A 19,295-nucleotide genomic window follows, 5' to 3' on the forward strand; every position below is an offset into this window, starting at 1 on the left:
GCCGACACTTACTGCACTGGTACCTCAGGGACAAAGGTCTCGTTCTGACACGTTCCCTGTACATCCATGTGTTCCGCACGCCCCCCACCCGCATCCACGATCCACATGCAGACAGTTGTCTTATGGGCCCCTCTCATCACACAAAGGGAGCAGCGTTCGCCTGGTGGGAGGACAGAGCGGCCTTTACGTTTTCAGGTGGTTACCTTTTGAACCAAATTAATATTACCACAAGTATATTGTACTTCTGCTTTTGATGTTTTCACCAAGGAAACACACACTGCTGCCAAATATCGGTATGGCCGAAATGTCGGAGAAGCGCTTGTCATAACACAATGGAAACGTCCAGCTGTGCAGTCTACCTTTTACAAAAGGCTTCACCTCTGCTCTCATTTGGCGCTCAGAGCAATCCTATGTAGTTGGGATGGCTCTCTTTCCTGAGCATATCTGGGCGTGTGGGTATGTGTGGGTCTCATTCTCATACAACACACATGTGTATTCACAGAAATTCATACCTAGGTCTCCCAGATTGCAGGGCTTTGCGTCTTTCTACCACAACACACGTGTCCAGATGTGTCCAGCTGGACTTTACTGATGTGACAAGGCCAAACTGATGGCAGAGAGTTCTAGAGTCCCGTTGTCCGGGGAGGAAGACTCTGTGGCCAACGCTTTCTGAGCAAAGATTTCAGAAATAAGAGACCAAGTAACGGGACCTTCCAACCAATTACCATCTTTCTGTCTCCTTGTACTCAGGCTGTTGAGCAGGCAGAAGTGAAACCTTCTCATTTGTTTGATCACTGTGTTTACTGAGAGGAAGAAAAGCTGAGAAAAAAATCCTGTGTTCCTCCTCATAACACTTAAGTACAGACTAGATAATTCCATGTCATGAGAGAAGCAGGGTATTCACAGAATGCTTCTGAGTTAAAATTGCACAACCATTCTGGGCACCAGACGCCAGGGGCTTTTTTGGTTTTGATTCAAATGACCCTCTTAAGAAGGCATTGCAGAAGAGGAATTTTATTACCAGTTGAACAACCATAGCACATATCAGAACGTATTGATTGTGTGTGTGTGTGTGTGTGTGTGTGTGTGTGTGTAGATTCCTGGCAGGTAAGTGCAATCATTTGTCTTCCAAGCCACAAAAGGTTTGTTCTCTAAGTAGTAACTGTTAGATAATAGTGTGGCTTAATAATCTTGAGATGATACAGAGAAAAGCAATTTCTAGGGTAATAGATAGGAGAAGAACAAAATCTCGTTTCATCCAAAAATAAGCATTTCCAGAGAGACGAGGATATGATAGTGACTTTGGCTTTCTGATGAGAAACCGTAACACCCACGGGGCAGTGCCAACACCAAGTGCTGGAGGGACCACACTGCTAGTGTTGGTTTGATCCCGTGGATGTGACATCAGAGTCTGCTTGCTGGACTACATCCCCTCTGGTTGGAAGGTCTGGAAAACGCTATGAGTGGGCTCATAGGGAGGGGTTTTCTGAGGAGAATCACCTCCACAGTGTCCTTGTCCTCAGGGGTGATTCTAGCACGTTTCTACAGTGTGCAGCTCCCACTCTACCTACCACTGATGCTTGCTGGCCTACCTCCCATGCGCCCGACGAGTTGGAAGGGTGCCCGAGCAACTTGGGCAGCTGTGGCGCCGGGTCTGCTGAAAGCCCACGGTCTCTCGGGTCACCTTTCAGCTCTCCCTCAGTCTCCCCCAGCAGCAGGCCTCTCGAAAGTTTGCTTAAGGGGAGCCTGGGTGGCTCAGTTGTTAAGCATCTGCCTTCGGCTCAGGTCATGATGCCAGGGTCCTGGGATCGAGCCGCACATCGGGCTCCTTGCTCACCCTCTCCCTCTGCCCTTCCCCCACCCCGCTTGTGTTCACTCTCTCTCTTTCTCTCTCTCTCAAATAAAATCTTTTAAAAAAAAGTTTGCTTAAACCAAAGAGGGGGGCTTATAATAAGGTTATAGAGATGAGGAGTCCCATGAAATCCCAGGCAAGCCTAGAACAGAAAAGCCTGGGCTGCATGGGGCAGGCTAGTTCTCATCACGGCTCAGCCACTTCCTTCACGTGCACCTCCTACTGCAGACATCCAGTTTGCGATGAGAGGTACAACACGCTCCTTGTTCCTGGTCCCGGAGTAGGAACATGGCCACCCTGAGCAGCCCCTGTGCTCACACACAGCCTGCAGAGCTAGCCACAGGAAGTCACTTTCTGATCTCCTGAAGTCCAGTGCATACATTTTGGGGCAGGGAATCTGATTGGCCTAGCTTAGGACAGGTGTTCACCTCGGTCCAATCAGCACTGGGGGGTCCTCAAGGATAAACTTGGCACTGGGAACTCGCCCCTGTGACCCTGTGGATCAGGGAGGCGGTTTCTAGAATAGAACCTTTATGGTCAGGGCAGATGCCCCAACACTGCCTACTTTACCACCACCTTCCCTCCTCCTGATGGTATAGCCTGTTCTGCTTGAAAGCCTCACATCTCTGCTCCTGGGTTCTTCTCTTCTAAGAGACAACACATGGAGCAGGATGCTTTTTCGCCAGCTTCCCCTTTCCTTGTTGTCCCTAAAATTAAGCCCAAGGCTCCTTTCATCTTAAAGGTTTGCTTATAATCTCTATGAAAACACAGACAGGATCTAGCAGGTAATTCACATGGGAAAGATTCCAAAGGTCTCAGAAATCTTGAGTTCCCAAAGTCCCACGTCTTAATTTCTGGGATTCTTGCTAAGTGGCTTCTGGGATAAATAGGTCTTTTCAGCGGTTGGCAGACTGGCCAGGTAAAGCCCAGCAAATGCCCATATTACTAATTGTGCATCTTTTCATATCTCTGAGACCTTCAAATAAAGTAACTCTCGCTTCCTCGGGCTTTGTCAATTATAGAGGCCTTTGCTTTGAAAGAAGGGGCATTTTCCTGCCCTTGATGTGATTCCCTGGGGCTACTGGTGTAGGAGCTGTCTCCCCACCCCGTGCCCCAGAAACTGAAGACGGGGCTTCTCACCCACTGTTTCTGGCTTCAGGGCTGCAAGTGGCCGGTCTTTGGCAAGTAGCTGGTTATCAGTGCAAAAGAAGCCACGAGGTGGGGCCGGGGGAAGGAAAAAAGAATGAGTTAGCAAGGGGTGTTGAGATAAATGAAAGCGTGCCTGTGTGGAGCTTCAGTCGCAGCTTTCGGAGCAGTGACGGAGAGTGTGTACTTGGGGAGATCAGGAGGCCATACTTACAAATGAAAAGCCTCTCTGGAGCCTCTTGCCAAGCCCTGTCCTGAAAAGAGAATAAGCTCTGGCACGGCTCCGTGGCTCTTGATTCATGGACTCTTTCCATCTCTCTGGGGAGAGCCGCATGCGAACAGCGTTCTGGAGCCGGCCTCTGATGATGGCATGATTTATATTCCCTGGAGTAGGTGGGGGCTGGGCTTCTCGCAGGGTCCCAGGAGCAGATGCTGGTGGGGCAGGTGGGCACCAGGAGGAAGCTGCTGCCCACCTGCTGGACTGTCCACCTCCTCTCTCAGCCCCTCTCTGGGATCCGGGCTGTCATCCACACTCAGGCCAGCTTATGCTGACTTTAACCTTTTGCCCTCATTGTTCTCTGTGACTGAGATGATCTAAACCTCAGCCGTCCACCCAGCTCCATGCAGGGGACTGGGGTGGGATCCAGCTGGGACTCTGGCTGGTGGGCAAGCGCCAGGTCAGGGGCCTGGAGCAAGAACAGAGGTCCAGGAGTAGAAAGGGCTAAGCCTGAGCCAGAAACCTTAGGCCTCAAGAGCCACAGGAAAGGGGAGATAAGTGTGGTGATCAGGCCCAGGAGGCAGGACAGATAGGCAGGCCAAGGGTCCAAAGCTGGGTCAGCAGGACTGGAATATGAGCAGAATGGGGAGGAAAGAGGTTTGGTGCCTCCCCAGCTTGCCAAAACTGGCAGCTGACTGGGTCAGGAGTGCTCTCCTCCGCTTGTCCCGCCTTGCCGCCTGGCTCACATCCTTCTTTCCCTCAAAGCTTTCAGGTTTCCCCTTTGCTGAACTGTGATGACTAGTTTCACCTGCAAAGCCGGCGCTTTTCTCCTGTTCCTTCTGTCTCACATCATGGCCAGCGGAAGAGTGGCCAAAATAAGGCCATGAGTCCAAGTGCTCCAAGGGCTCGTGTACTCATTCATAGTCTCGTATTCAGTCTCTCTGTCTTCCTCTCTCTCTCCCATCACCTGCTGATCATTCATTCTGTCTCTCTCAGTGTGTACACATAGATGTACATACAGCAGCATGTCATCATTTATTTTTTGTGTTGCAGGGATAAGTGTGCCCATCCAGCATCTTCTTGGCACTTTTTAGGGGCAGAGGCTTGTCTTCATTAGGAATAATCCCCCCCCCCCAAAAAAAAGGGAATAATCCCAGCCCCAGCCAAGGGCTTGGCTCACACTAGTCACACAGTGAATGTGTTTGAGGGTTGGTCCACCTGATGACCAGATGGATGAATGTGTGGCACCAAAGTTTATCTTACTTTTTTGAATCCCTCTTAGGATTTGGTATTAGTAGGATTTATTTTATTTTATTTTATTTTATTTAAGTTAGCATATAGTATGTATCAGCCAGGATCAAAGCAGCAATAAGAAACACACAGTAATTCGAACAGGGATAATTTAAGATAAGGAATTGTTAATTGGGGGCCTCGGTTGGTTGGGCATCCGGCTCTTGGTTTTAGCTCAGGTCATGATCTCAGGATTGTGGGACTGGCCCTGCAGTGGGCTGCGCGCTCGGCAGAGTCCAGTTGAGTTTTTCTCTCCCTCCCCCTCTGCCCCTTCCCTTTGTGCTCTCTCTTTCTCTGGAAGAAAGGAAGGAAAAGAAAGAGAGAAGGAAGGAAGGAAGGAAATCTTAAAAAAGAATTGTTAACTGTAACAGAGATTAGAGTAAAGAGGGATTGGCTAGTGAAAGTATTCTAGAGTACATAGGAATCGCAGACATAAGAAGCAGTCAGTACCCTTGAGGACTGAGAAGGGTGCCCATGGAAGAGGGTCCCCACTCCCACTGAGGGCCGAGATGTGGACGCCTTTGGGGAAGGCACTGCCATGGCTCTCTCAGTGGCAGATAAGTTGCCGTGTACCACACCAGTGGAACTTGCTGGAAATGCACCCTCAGAATCTGCAAAAATACGCTCTCCAGGGTGCTGTGGAGAGGCTTTCCTAGGGAGACACCACTACAGAACCACCAGGGGACTTGAGACCACGGGGGTGGGGTGCTAGCTGCCGTGTACTGCAGAGGTGATGCCGGGGAGAAAGCCCCACACTGCGGGAACTGGGTCCTGGAGCGTCCCCGGGTGGTGCAAGGGCCGGATGCTCGAGAACCGGCTTGTGCTGCTGGAGCCGCACACCGGAGAAGCCAGCCATGCAGAAGGAGCCAGGCCTGGGGGACGCTGCGTGTGCTCCGGGAGCCTGCGGAACGAGCACACCAGAAGCAGGACGGCAGAACCGCTTCCTCCTGCCTGTCTCTCCGGGGCTCTCTGCTGCCGAAGCTCCAAACTGTGCCTGCTGGCAAAGGACAAATATGTAAAGGGCCGTGCGTGATCCAGTATGTTCCAGAATGACTATACCATTTCCTTCCCACCCACAGTATAGGGGAGTTCCAGTTGCTCTGTCTTGCCAGCACCTGATATCGTCAGCATTTTAAAAATTTGAGCCATTCACATAGATGTGTACTGGTATCTTGGTCGTGGTTTTAATTTGCATTTCTCTTATGGCTCGTACTGAACATTTCTTCACGCACTTGTTTCTTATGTTGTGCCATTCTTATATTCTCTTTGGAGAAGTAACCGTTCAAGTCTTTTGCCCATTTTTTAAATTGAGTTGTATGTTTTTATACTGTTGAGTTTGAATGGTCTTTACATACATTCGGAATACAAGTCGTTTGACAGATATGTGGTTTGCAAATATTTTCTCTCAGTCAGTAGCTTGTCTTCCTCTCTCAACAGTGTCTTTCACAGAGGAAAAGTTTGATTTTTCTGTCATCAGTTATACCAGTTATTTTTTTATGGATCATGTTTTTGTAAAATGTCTAAGAAATCTGTCACTAACCTTAGGTCAGTTTTTCTCCTATATTTTCTTCTAAAAGTTTTATGGTTTTACATTTTTATATTTAGATCTGTGATTCATTTTGAGTTAAGTTTTGTGTAAGGTATGAAGTTTAGGGCTCATTTACAGGGCTCTTTTTTTTTTTTTTTTTTTTTTGTATGTGGATACCCAGTTGTTCCCAAGCTATTTATTGAAGACTCTCCTTCCTCTATTAAATTATCTCAGCACCTTTGTCAAAAGTTAATTGGCTGTATTCAGGTGGCTCTATTTTGGGACTCTGTTCTGTTTCATTGATCTAATGTCTATCCTTTTACTATTACTACACTCTCTTTGATACTGTAGCTTTATAGTGAGTCTTAAAATCTGACAGTGTCATTCCTCCAACTAATTACACTTCTTCAAAGTTGTTTTACCTGCTTTATTTCATTTGTCTTTTCATATAAATTTTAGAATCAGCTTCTCTATGGCTACAAAAATGTCTTAAGATTTTGATTGGAATGTTGTTCAACTTACAGATCGGGAAAAATTGCTGTCTTTATTATACTGAGTTTTAAAACCCATGAACATGATATGTCTCTCCATTTATTTACATCTTTGATTTCTTTCATCAGCATTTTGTGGTTTCAGCATAAAAAACTTGTATATATATTTCTTAGATTTATACCTAAGTATTTCATTTTGGGAGCCATTATAAAGGAGATAATCTTTTAAATTTCAGTTTGGAATTACTTGTTGCTAGTATGTAAAAATACCAACTTTTTGGCATTGCTTTTATATCCTGCAGCCTTGTAAAACTCAACAGCTCTAACAGTCTTTTTGTATTCCTTGGCATTTTCTACATAGACAATCATGTCTTTTCTGTATAGACACTTTCTTTTCTTCCTTTCCAATCCATAGGCCTTTTATTTCCTCTCTTGCCTTTCTGCATTGATTAGGGCTTCCAGTACTGTGTTGAATATGAGTGATGTGAGTTGACATACTTACCTCGTCCCTGAGGTAACAATGACATTAGCTGCAGACTTGTTGTAGCTGCTCTTTATCAGGTTGATGACATTCTCTTTTATATTACTCATTTGCAAGTTTTTACCATAAGTTGGTGTTGGATTTTGTCAGATGCTTCCCTGCATCAATTGATAAAAATGTGTATCTTTTTCTTTAGTCTGTTAATGTGGTGGATTATATTGACTGATTTTTTCAAATATTGAACAGGCCTTACATTCCTGGAATAGCCCTACTCCCCTTTGACTGTGGTGTATAATTATTTTTATATGTTGCTGAATTCTATTTGATGTTCTTTATTGATTAGTGTTATGTCTATTGTCTATTTAATCTATGGAATATTGGTCTGCAGAGTTTCTTTCCTCATGTTATCTTTGTTAGCTTTTGGCATAGGGTAACATAGGCTTTATAAAATGAGCTGGGAAGTGTTCTTTCTTCTAGTTCCTGGAAGTGATTGTGAAGAGTTAGTATTATTTCTTCTTTAAATGTTAGATTGAATTTGCCATTGAAACCATCTAGACCTGGAGATGTCATTTTGGATGGTTTTCAACAATGAATAAAATTCATTAGTAGTTATAGGACTATTCAGGTTATCTATTTCCTTTTGAATGAGTTTTAGTAGTTTGCGGTTTCTGACCAATTGGTCCATTTCATCTAAGTTGTTGAATCCATATGTGTAGAGTTGTTTGTAATATTCCCTTATCCTTTTAATTTCTGTGGGGTCACTAGTTAGGTTTCCTCTTTCATTTCTGATATTGATAATTTTTGCCTTCTCTCTTTTATTCTTGGTTTGTCTGGGCAGAGGTTTATCAATTTTATTGATTTCCTTTAAAGAGAACCAACTTTTTGTTTCATTGATTTTTTTTTTTTAAAGATTTGTTTTACTCTTTTCAATTTCATTGATTTTTACTCTGTTATTTTATTTCCTCTGCTTATTTTGGTTTGTTTTACTCTTTTTTTTCTAGTTTCTTTTTTTTTTTTTAAGATTTTACTTATTTATTTGACAGAGAGAGACACAGCGAGAGAGGGAACACAAGCAGGGGGAGTGGGAGAGGGAGAAGCAAGCTTCCCGCTGAGCAGGGATCCCGATGCAGGGCTCAATCCCGGGATCCTGAGATCATGATCTGAGCTGAAGGCAGACACTTAACGACTGAGCCACCCGGGCGCCCCATTTTGTTTTATAGTTTCTTAAAGTACAAGTTTAGATTATTAATGTCAGATCTTTTTACTAATATAAACATTTAATGCTATAAAGTTATCTCTAAGACTTTATCTACATATATCCCACAAATTTTATGTTGTATTTTCAGTTTTGTTCCAGTTCCAAGTATTTTTCTAATTTGCCTAAAGGCTTCTTCTTTGACAATTATTTAGAAGTCTTGTTTAGTTTCCAAGTTGTTGGAGATTTTCCTGTTACCTTTCTTTTCTCACTTTCAAATCTAATTCCATGGTGGGCAGAAGACATATTTTGCATGCTTTCAATTATTTTAAATTTGTTAAGATTTGTTTTATGACCCAGGGTATGTTGGGGAATGTTCCATATGCATTTGACAAGAATATGTATTATGTGTTTGTTGGGTGTAGTGTTCTCTAAATGTCAGTTATCCTCAGTTGGTTGATGATGTTGTTCAATTCTTCTATATCTTCGTTGATTTTTTGTTTATCAGTCCTGTCAACTACTGAGAAAAGTGTGTGGAAGTCTCTGCCAGTCTATCCATTTCTTTCAGTTTTGCCAGTTTTTGCATCATGTATTTTGAAGCTCTGTTGGTAGGTGAATACACACTTAGAATCATTTTATGTTCTTCGTGAATTGGATCTTTTATCATTGTGTAATGTTCTTCTTTATCCCTGGTAATTTTCTTTGCTCTGCAGTCTATTTTGATCTTAATATAACCACTCCAGCTTTGTTTTGAATAGTGTTCATATGGTATATCTTTTTGTATCCTTTTACTTTTAACTTATCTATATCATTGTATTCGAAGTGAGTTTCTTGCAGAAGCATTTAATTAGGTCATGTTTTTTTAATTCCATTCTGTCAATCTCTATAAGACCATTTACATTTAATATAATTATTGATACATGTCGATTTTTGTATGCCATGTTAATATTTGTTTTGTTTGTTTCTCTGATTTACATTGCTGTTTCCCTTTCCTTCTTTTGAGCTACTTGAACTTTTTTTTGAACTCCATTTTAATGTATCTCTTATGTCTTTGACTATATCTCTTCTTATAGCTCTTTAATGGTTGCTCCAGAGATCATAATATACATACTTCTCACAGTCTGCAATCTACTTACTATTGATATTTTATTATTTCAAATGAAATATAGAAATCTTACCACCATGGGGTAACCTTTCCCTCTAGCCCCATCTTGCATTTGTCTTGTATACTATATCTACATACTTTAAAATTCCATCAGTGTTAGGAGAAGAATAGTCTATTCTATTTACTCAGACATTTAATCTTTGTTACTTTCCCTTCTTCCCTGGTGTGCCTAGTTTCCTTATGGTATCATTTCCCTTCTGTCTGAAGAAGTTCCCTTAGCAGTTATTTTAGTATAGGTCAGCCCTTAGTGACTTCTCTTAGTTTTTGTATTAGTTATATATTACTGAATAACAAATTCCCCAAAATTTAGTGGCTTAAAACAATAAAAATTTATTATCCCACCATTTCTTTGGGTCAGGAATCCTGGCATGGCTTAGTTTGGTCCTCTGCTTCAGAGTTTTTCTTGAGGCGGCAATCAAAGTATTAGTTATGGTTGAGGTCTTGTCTAAATGCTTCACTGGAGAAGAAACCACCTCCAAGCTCACATGATTATTGGCAGGATTTATTTCTTTTTAGCCTGTTGGACTGAGAGTCTCAGTTTCTTGCTGGCTGTTGACAGAGACTGCCCTGGATTACTTGCCACATAGGCCTCCCCAACATGGCTGTTTACTTCATCAAGGTGTACCAGCCAAGAAGGCAATAGAAGCTACAGTAATCCAGACGTTATAGTCTTATATACATAATCACAGAAGTGACATCCATTACTGTGCCATATTCTGTGGGTTAGAGGCAAGCCATAGGTCCTGTCCACCCTCAGGGAGGGGTAGATTACATAGGCATGAACAAGAGAGTATGTCTGTAATATCTGTTTGAGAGTATGTCTATAATCTCAGGCTGCCAGTTTTCCTTCATCTGAGAATGTTTTTATTTCACCATCATTTATGAAGGATATTTTCACTGGACTGGAATTCTAGGTTGATCATTTTTTTTTCAACACTTTAAAAATATATTTCCATTTCCTTCTGGAATCTGCGATCTCTGATGAGAAATCCTCAGTTCTTTGAATCATTGTTTTCCCTATACACAGTGAATCTTTTATCTCTGGTTATTTTCAAGATTTTTTTCCTTATTTTTAGTTTTCTGCCATATGAATATGATGCATCTGTTCATGGATTTCTTTGGGTTTATTCTGTTTGTGGTTCACTCAGCTTCTTGATCTGTAGATTTATGTCTGACACCAAATTTGGGAAATTTTCATTCATTATTCCTTCAATTTTTTTCTGTTCTACCCTCTTTCTCCTCTCATTCTTGGGCTCTGAATACATGAATGTTAGGTTTTTTGGTATAGAACCACAGGTCCTTCAGGTTTGTTCATTTACTTAAAAAAAACATTTTTTTCCTGTTAATCGTATTGGATAATCTCTATTGCTCTTCTATCTTTAGGTACATTAATTTTCTTCTGTCATCTCCATTCTGCTATTGAGCCCATACTGTGAGTTTTTATTTCAGTTCTTTCTTTTTAGTTCCAAATTTTTCATTTGCTCCTTCTTAATATCTTACGTTCTTTGCTGAGATCTTCTTTCTTGCCATCTTTTCAAGAGTCTTTACTTGTAGCATTTTTAAATAGTTGTTTTAAGGTCTTTGTCAGACAATTCCAACATTTGTGTCATCTTAGCATAATTCCAAAAAGCATCTGGTGATTGCCTTTTCCCAGGCAAGTTGAGATTTTCCTAGTTGTTTTTTGTTTTTTGGATACTGAGTAATTTGGGATTATATCCTGGACATTTTGAATTATGTTATTATGTTAAACTCTGGGTCTTCTTTGACTCCTGTGGAGGACATTGATGTTTTTGTTGAGGTGAGCAGTTGACCTGGTTAGGGTTCAGGCCATAAGCTCTGACCAGCTTTTGGTGTAAGTTCTATTTTCAAAGTTCTTGCCATGCTACTCAAGTCCATCCCACAGGTGCATTATTCACTGGGGTTCAGGAACTGGGCCATCTTGTATTTAGGTTCTCATAGTCTTTAGGGTCAGATCTACATGTATGCAGCTTAGGGGTGAATCCAGGAACTTACAAACAACTTTATGTGCTCCCTTTTCTTTTTTTTTTTTTTAAGATTTTATTTATTTATTTGAGAGAGAGAATGAGACAGAGAGAGAGAGAGCATGAGAGGGGGGAGGGTCAGAGGGAGAAGCAGACTCCCTGCTGAATAGGGAGTCCGATGTGGGACTTGATCCTGGGACTCCAGGATCATGACCTGAGCCTAAGGCAGTTGCTTAACCAACTGAGCCACCTAGGCGCCCTGTGCTCCCTTTCCTGAACTCCTCCCTCTCTTTGTTCTCACCAGTATTTTTCAATTCCCCAGGGCTCTTCTTTTTGGTCCTCTCACCAAAAAGCTGGGGCTTTATTTACACCATCACCCCACCCCCTTGCCGCACCTTTCCTGCAGTGACCATCACATCATGGACCAAGGGACATGGGGAGAAAGGAAGAGAAAAAGCAAAGGGAGTTACCCTGCCCTCATGGGGCTACATCTCCTCTGGTTAAGCGCAAAGTTTCCTGACCTTCAGTGTTTAAACTCCTTCTGACCTTCACTTTTGCTATCACTGCCAACTACCAACTCAGGATTGTTTGTGGCCTAGAACATGAGAGCAGAGATGAGAGAATAAGAGAAATGGGGGCTTTTCTCTTCTCTCTGAGTAAGAAATATAGGGCTCCTCCTGGAGCTTTGTCTGTTCGCACTGATGCCCATTTCTGCATTTTGGGCTGCATGGAGAACTGTCTGAGGGATTCCAGAGGGGGAAAACGAAGCTCACTACTTATTTGGTGGCACTTCAAATTCTGGTCTTCTTCCCCAGTTTGCCTGATACTATTTACTTTTCACACTTCTCACATAGCTGCTCCATGCAGTCCATCCGCATCCAGAGCTTAGAGTTATATCCAGCAGGAAGGACGGGGTGGAATGTGCTTACTCCGTTTTACCTGGAACCAGAACCCAGTATAGCAGGATACTTATAAAAAATACTTAGTAACGTTTGTTGAGTGAACAAATGAATGAGACTTCAAAGAGTTGGTCTTGACCTCTCCCCTGAGCCCCAGACCTGGATGCTTATAATCTCTAGGCCTTTGGGAAGGAAGTGCCTACATAACTGAATCAACATCCGCACACTTGGCATTGCCGACTAAACTTCTTGTCTGCATGCTCAGCATTTCCTAACTGAACCCATTCCTCTTCCACCTAAGACCACCTTCTACTTTCAGTTTCTCGCTTTGCCACCAGTTGCCCATCTGCCATATTTTAACTGTTACTTGTCCCTTCAATGAGTTTCCCAAAGAGAAATACATTCTCCTTCTGGTAATATTTCTTCTGTCAGTTCCCACTTTTCCACTCTCAGCCTTGCCAGCCTAGTTCATATGTCTAGACTAATGGGATAGCTGGCCCAACCCCAGGAGAAGCCAGAACCATGTTGGTGACAACAGAGAACAAGAAGTGGGGAGGAGGGGCGCCTGGGTGGCTCAGTTGTTAAGCATCTGCCTTCAGCTCAGGTCATGATCCCAGGGTCCTGGGATCGAGCCCTGTGTCAGGCTCCCTGATCAGCAAGGAACCTACTTCTCCCTCTCCCTCTGCTCCTCCCCCCTCTCATGCTCTCCCTCTATCTCCGTCTCTCTCAAATAAATAAATAAAATCTTAAAAAAAAAATGTGGGGAGGAATCAGGAAAGTGGGGTTATACGCAGCTAGTCTGTTTGTAGGGGAGACAAGGGACAGAGGCTTGGAGCAGAGGAGGGAGCCACTATCAAGATTTCAGAGCCTAGGGGTTTGTGGAAGACTTGCCTCACCTGGCATGTTGAGACCCAGGCACATTCATGTATTAGCACAACAGTAACTACCAAGAATGGGGCTTCTGGTAGGTGTGAGGGGCTGATCAGGCTTCAGTGAGCTTGACTGTGAGCCCTCAGGGCTGCTTCTGAGCAGATGCTTGTAATAGCCACCCAGCCATCCCGCATTCTCCTCTCTGGACCAGTTGACTATCTGCCAAAAAGCAGCCCTGAGCCTGTCACCCCATGTTCAGAGGCCTGGGCCAACAGTTCTCAACCCCCTTCCAAGTTCCAAGCCCTCCACTGTTACTCCTCCTCCTCTCCCACTCATACCCTCTACTCCAGCTCAACCGGGCTATTCCCTTGGCCCCAAAGGGCCCCCACACTAGCTTCTCTCCACGCCTTTGCTCATTCCATTCCCTCTGCCTGGAAGCACCCCCCACCACCACCAAGTCTCCACCTATCAAAGTCGTATTCTTCAGGATACCTCTCAGATACAGCAAGTTCCGGGAAAGCCTTTATGCCCTCCCTATCTTGGGTACAGGCCGGTGCCCTCCTTGCGCTCCTTAATCCATCTTAGCCAGCAGCCACTAGTCATCCTAGCTCATAAGTGCCTTGAAGGCAGGTGTAGTGTGACCCTCCCCTGTTTAGCCTCTACAATCCTTGCGCATAGGTCCTGCTCCGTAATCATTGTGGAGTCAGGGCGAGTGGAATCAGACTAGGTAATGTGCCATCTCTAGGAAGTCTCTCAAAGACATGGATGTGGGGTGGTGATCGTGATACAAAGGCACTCTTGGGATCCCTGCGGTAGAGATGAGGCTTGTTTTGTAAACGGAAGATTCCTTTGTGACATTGCCTGTTTGTTTTTCCCTTCAGTGTTAATACTCTGCAGGGTCAGAAAATAGGAAACAACCCCATTAAGCATGAGCTTCTGAGGGCTCTGTCTGCGGCTGACAGCAAGAGTGGGACTGCAAGATAATGGAGGCTGATACCGGTTCCAGCCAATTCTTCTCCCCTTTGCAAAGCGCTGAATGACAAGCAGATTTCTCAGCTCCAAGCAGGCAGTCGCATTCAGATGATGAATGTGTCCCTGGACAGAGGAGCTTGTTGAGTGATATTTACCAGGGTCTCTGTGAAGGGCCCTCACCCCCCCAGGGAGCATTTCAAACCTTCAGCTGCTTGCCTGTTCAGCTGCCGCCCGTGGGGCTGAGAGAGGAATTAAACCTCATCCCCTGCTCTCCAGCAGGATGGAAGCCATGGTGATTTGTTGAGGTGCTCAGATGTTTCCTGGTTTCTCTTGCTTCCTATACTCACCCCTTCCCCCACCTGGTCAAACCCCAGCTGGGTGAGACTCTGAAGTGTGACAAGCTTAGAGCCTTGGGGGGGGGGGGTGGGGCAGGTGGGGAGATCAGTGCCAAAGACCTGGGTGCAGGCCTGGCTTTACCACTTGGTGCCCTTTGGCCACATTCCTTGGCTTCTCTAAACCTCAGTCTCCTCAGAAGTAAGATGGAGGCAGTAAGAGCTGCCTCACAGACAATAAAATAAAAATACTTTGCATATTATAAAATGCTCTCCAGCTCGTCATTCATTCATTCACCAACTTCTTGTGGCATACTTCCTGCGTGCCAGGCCCTGTGCTGGCTTCGAATTGCTGTTCTGTGTGGGCTGGGAAGAAAAGCAGGCTGATGGCTTTACCAGTGGTTAGCGTGGTTCTGGGGTGCAGGTGAGTAGCTGGCCAAGAAATCAGACCTCTGGGCTCTCTTTGAAGACTGCTCCACTTCTGACACCTTTAGGGCTTCAGCGCTTGGGAAACCTTCCCAGTGACTGGGCCTTTGCATGACCTTCTGTGAAGAACATGGCTGAGTCAGGGCTCTGGTGCCTAATTAGCAGGCATGTTAGTCTAGGTTCTCCAGAGAAATAGAACCAATGGGGCAGCGGGGTGCACACGCGCGCGCGCACACACACACACACACACACACACACAGGCTTATTATGAGGAACTGGCTCACATGGTTATGAAGGCTGAGAAGTCCCAAGATCTTCAGTTGGCAAGCTGGGGACCCAGGAGAGCCAATGGTGTAAGTTCCAGGCCGAGCCCAAGTCTGAAGGTAGGAGAAGACTGATGTTCCAGCTTGAAAACACTCAGGTAGAGAGATGGAATTCTCCCTTATTCAGCCTCTTTGTTCTGTTCAGGCCCTCGGTGGATTGGATGGGGCCCGCTCACATTGGGGAGGGCAGTTTGCTTTCCTCAGTCTTCAGATTCAGATGTTAATCTCATCCAGTAACACCCTCCAGATGTACGCAGAATAACATTTGACCAAATGGCTGCCCCTCCTCCCCCCACCCCGGGGGACCCAGTGGAGGTGGCCCGTGACAGCAGGTTTGACATCCACACAGAGCATTCAGGTTTTTCAGGCAGCTTCTCACACTGTGTATCATTTGGCTCCGTAACAACCTAGTGAGGGGCTTATTCCCCTTCCTCCGCGACCTTCTGATGTCCCAGGTTCGCCAGCCTGTCTGTTTGAAGCAGGTCACGTTCACGTTAAACCCACCTCTTGATGCGCAGGGCCTTGTTCGCTCAGGGTGCCGGCAAGTCCTTCCCTCTCCAGAGCCCACTTCAGCATTGAGTGGTTTGCGTGTTGAGTCCGTCGTCTTCCTCTGGGGCCCTGGTGCTCGCCACTCTCCCACACTAGTTCTCAGTCAGCAGGAAACTGTAGACAGTCAGTGAGGGCTGAGAGCTGTCTGTGGCCTGGATGTCACTCAGCATCTCCGCGAAGTCTGAGCGTAACCAGCATGCTGAAGGGAGGCAGGGCCCCGCGCTGCTTGTGCCAGCCTCGGGGCATGGTGAGGTGTGGGGACAACTGGGAGGGGGGTGGCCACAGGTGGGCAGCGCCCCCTCGGACACTTCACCACCACAGGGGTCCCCTTGGGCCACAAATGCTTGGCTTTGACAGTTAACAAGCCTTTTGTCATTTTAATCATGGTGGTGAATCAAGGCACTCCTGGGTATTTCTGTTTATTTAAAACCCATTGTAGATGTTCTGTTACAGTCTGTTATCAGCGAAATATGAATTTATTAATCTGAAAATTGTAACATCCTCCTGGTGAGCTTGGAAAATGGGCTCCGGTCGGCAAGGCTTCTGCCCACATTTCAGACAGTGCTCTCTCTGCCTGGCACTGTGGCCACTCATGGGCACATCTGTCTCCTTGTGTGGAAATTGCCTTTTAGGCCAGGTGTTCCCGAGGCCCAGCCTGGTGCCTGGCCCATGCTAGGGGCTTAGTTACCGTTTCTGGAACGGACCGAACCGGAACGTGCTCCGAGCTCTGCTCTGGGAAGAGCACCCAGTCAGCCCAGCACACGCTGTTGAGCACCTACTACATGTCATGGGTGAGACGCCGGGGTGTAACCCTGGTTCAGGCACAGCACCGACTGTAGGGGGCTCACAGCCGAGTGGGGGCGACCACCAGAAACCGCCAACAAGAGTGCCTCTTGAGAAGCACTAGACGGAGGAGGGAGGAGGCCGCAGGGCCACCAGGGAGGGCGCAGGGGGACGCCGGCCTCAGGGAGGCGCTCCGTAGCAGGGGTCTGCCGGGCAGGGGAGTGGCACCGGACCTCAGGGCAGACTCGCGTGGCTGAGCGCTTCCTCTCTCCCACTGGCTCACTCTGTGGTTTCCTTTGCAGGGCCTGTGCCAGCAGTGAGACGGAGAGCGAAGCTGGAGACATCATGGACCAGCAGTTCGAAGAGATGAACAACAAGCTCAACTCCGTTACCGACCCGACTGGCTTTCTGCGGATGGTTCGCCGCAACAACCTCTTCAACAGGTGCGTGCAGGCTCCGGCTCCCAGGCCGGCTGTAGGATAACGTGCTTCCGGCTGGCGCTCCTTCCAGCTGCTGGGGCCGCCGGCCAGGAATTTGCAGGAGTGTGACACTTCCACAGCCCCACGCTCATCAGGGCCTCGGCGCCATGGCAGCACCTCTGGGTCGAGAGAGAAAAGAGTGACAGGCTTGATGTGACCATCTGTGTTCATCTGGGATGGGAGGTCCAGGGGCCGGCTGGCCGCCTCTTCATGTAGCCCAAGAGCCGGCTTCCCAAACAGCAGGCAGAAGCCAGACAGAGCGCTTCTACCCACTCCTTTGCCCGCTTTGGTCAGCGACGTGTGGGCCAAACACCTGAGATTGAGGGAGGCCAGGGAGAGAAGGGGTGCCAGCCTTCCTGGAGGGAGGACTTGTCCAGACCCAAGCCCACCCATCCACCCTGAGACCCAGTCTCCCTATTACTTGACCAAATAAGCCTTCATGGCTTTAAGATGGGTCCAGGTTGAAATTGCCAACCAGTATCCCCCTATATCCTTTTATCAGGGGTGATAGCTGAGCGGTGTCCAGATAAAAGCGTGGCAGGCAGTTGGGGTTGAGGGGCACCTGTCCCGCTTTCATTGGGTTGCCTGGCCACAACCCGGGAGTCACATTTAGAACTTTCCAGAAAGATGTCCCAGATTCTCAGGTCCCTGCCACGGCCTTGACTTTTAAGGGCAGCAGGTGGAGCCTGGAACACAGGAGGGAAGTGACTGTGCTCTGGGTGGAGGCGGCCTCTGCCTGGCAGCCCTGCTCTGTGGGGCACACGGTGCCCTGTCTGCTCCCACTGCAGGCCCGTTTCCTCTCCTTATTGTGCTGTCCGGGTGACAAATGTGTGTTTACTTTCCCAGGGCCAAGCTGAATGGGTGGGAGCCAGGGGCCAGGGATGTGGGAGTTGGCAGCTTGGCTGGAGGAGACTACAACTTCATGTTGGTTCATCTCCAGGTCCTCCTTCGTCTCCTCCGCTTCACACGTGTCCTGCACGGCTGTTAGTTTCGTGGGGGGACGTGGCCCGGTGGGGGGAGGCCCGGGCCTGGGATCGTGTCCTCCTCCACCAGCATCTCGGCCTGTTGAGCAGGTGACTGTCGACTGCAGGAGCCGCCGGCGTGGTTGGGAACCACAGTGCGGGGGGCTCAGGGTCTGACTGTGTGGCTTGCCGGCTGAGTGAGCTCTGTCAGCCTGTCTCCTCGTTGCTGAAATGGGAACAAGCTTCCTGGCTTGCAGTTTTCCCTTACCGTGGGGATTAGAGGGGCTTACGTATAAATAACACTCGGACAGGCTTCCTAATGCACAGAAGGCACTGCACACACGGCTTTCTACTGTTTTGAGTAGAGTGGGAAGGACAGTGCTAAGCTTGAATTCTTCAGGTAATGTGGGTGCATAAACTTGGGAATGCGGCGGGTGTTCACCACCTGGGGTGTGGCCTCACCTGCTCTTCTTCCGACCCCACCTCCTGTCTTTCACATGAGAGAAGGCCAAAGACAGGCCATGAGGCCTCCGTGGCCCTCCTGATCACAGGCCTGCCGGCAGCCAGTCAAGCCCGTCCAGGGCTTTGGGCATACGGTAAGAAAAGGGTCAAAGCAGGTATGTCTGGGATCCTAGCTCATCATCCCTGGGTGGGAGCTGGTGTGACTTTCAGATCATGGAGCTGCTCATTTTGGGAAAATGGTTTTCGTCCTTCACATCTGCTCTGACATAGGTCTGATGAGCACGGTACTATGGATTAATTGGTGGGTTCATTTAAACAATGCAATCTCAGCTGAGGACTGGGCCAGCCTCGGGGCTGGGTGGGGAGCCTGGGCCTCGCTGCCCCCTGCTCTGCACTTAGCTCCCTCAGCAGCATCCACAGACACTTCCAATCTTCACCTTCTAGAGGCTTCTGAGGGCAGACTGTATGGGGGAAACAGCCTGGGTTTCTTCAGCTTCAACACAGTGAGCCCATAAGGCCCCGGACAGTTTGCCATGCCGAGTGCTCTCTGCCGCTTCCCGATGAACCCAGGAAGGAGGTTCTGGCTTCCATCCGAGGGCAGCAGAGCTTCAGGAGGGACCACAGAGGCAAAGGTGTCCTCGTCAGCTAGCACAGTGCAGGCCTGAGTGTCGTAGCTGAGGGGTGCACGCGGGCTGGGGGCTGGGGGCTGGGGACCTGCGCAGCGGCAGGTGCCAGAGTGGACTGCAGGCCATGCCTGCCCGCTGCCCTGCCAGCCTGCGCCTTCCCACGTGCCCCGCACCCCAGGGCTGCCAGGTGCACTGCCCTGCCCTGGGCTCCCAGGCCTCCCTCTCTGCCCCTTCCATGTCCAGCGACCTCCTCGAGGAGGTGAGC

General features: G+C 47.3%; 1 protein-coding gene across 4 annotated transcripts in view; it reads left to right on the forward strand.

Annotated features, from left to right (window-relative positions):
* TTC28 (tetratricopeptide repeat domain 28) overlaps positions 1-19,295 on the forward strand; it is a 621,832-nt gene that overhangs the window by 558,575 nt on the left and 43,962 nt on the right. For all 4 annotated transcript variants that reach the window (XM_078060812.1, XM_078060814.1, XM_078060813.1 and 1 more), the window contains one exon: positions 16,804-16,944. In XM_078060812.1, the coding sequence (XP_077916938.1) occupies positions 16,804-16,944 (141 nt within the window). The remainder of the gene's footprint in view (positions 1-16,803; positions 16,945-19,295) is intronic.

The sequence above is a fragment of the Halichoerus grypus genome, chromosome 13, assembly GCF_964656455.1.
Source record: "Halichoerus grypus chromosome 13, mHalGry1.hap1.1, whole genome shotgun sequence".
In the NCBI taxonomy this organism is placed as follows: Eukaryota; Metazoa; Chordata; class Mammalia; order Carnivora; family Phocidae; genus Halichoerus; species Halichoerus grypus.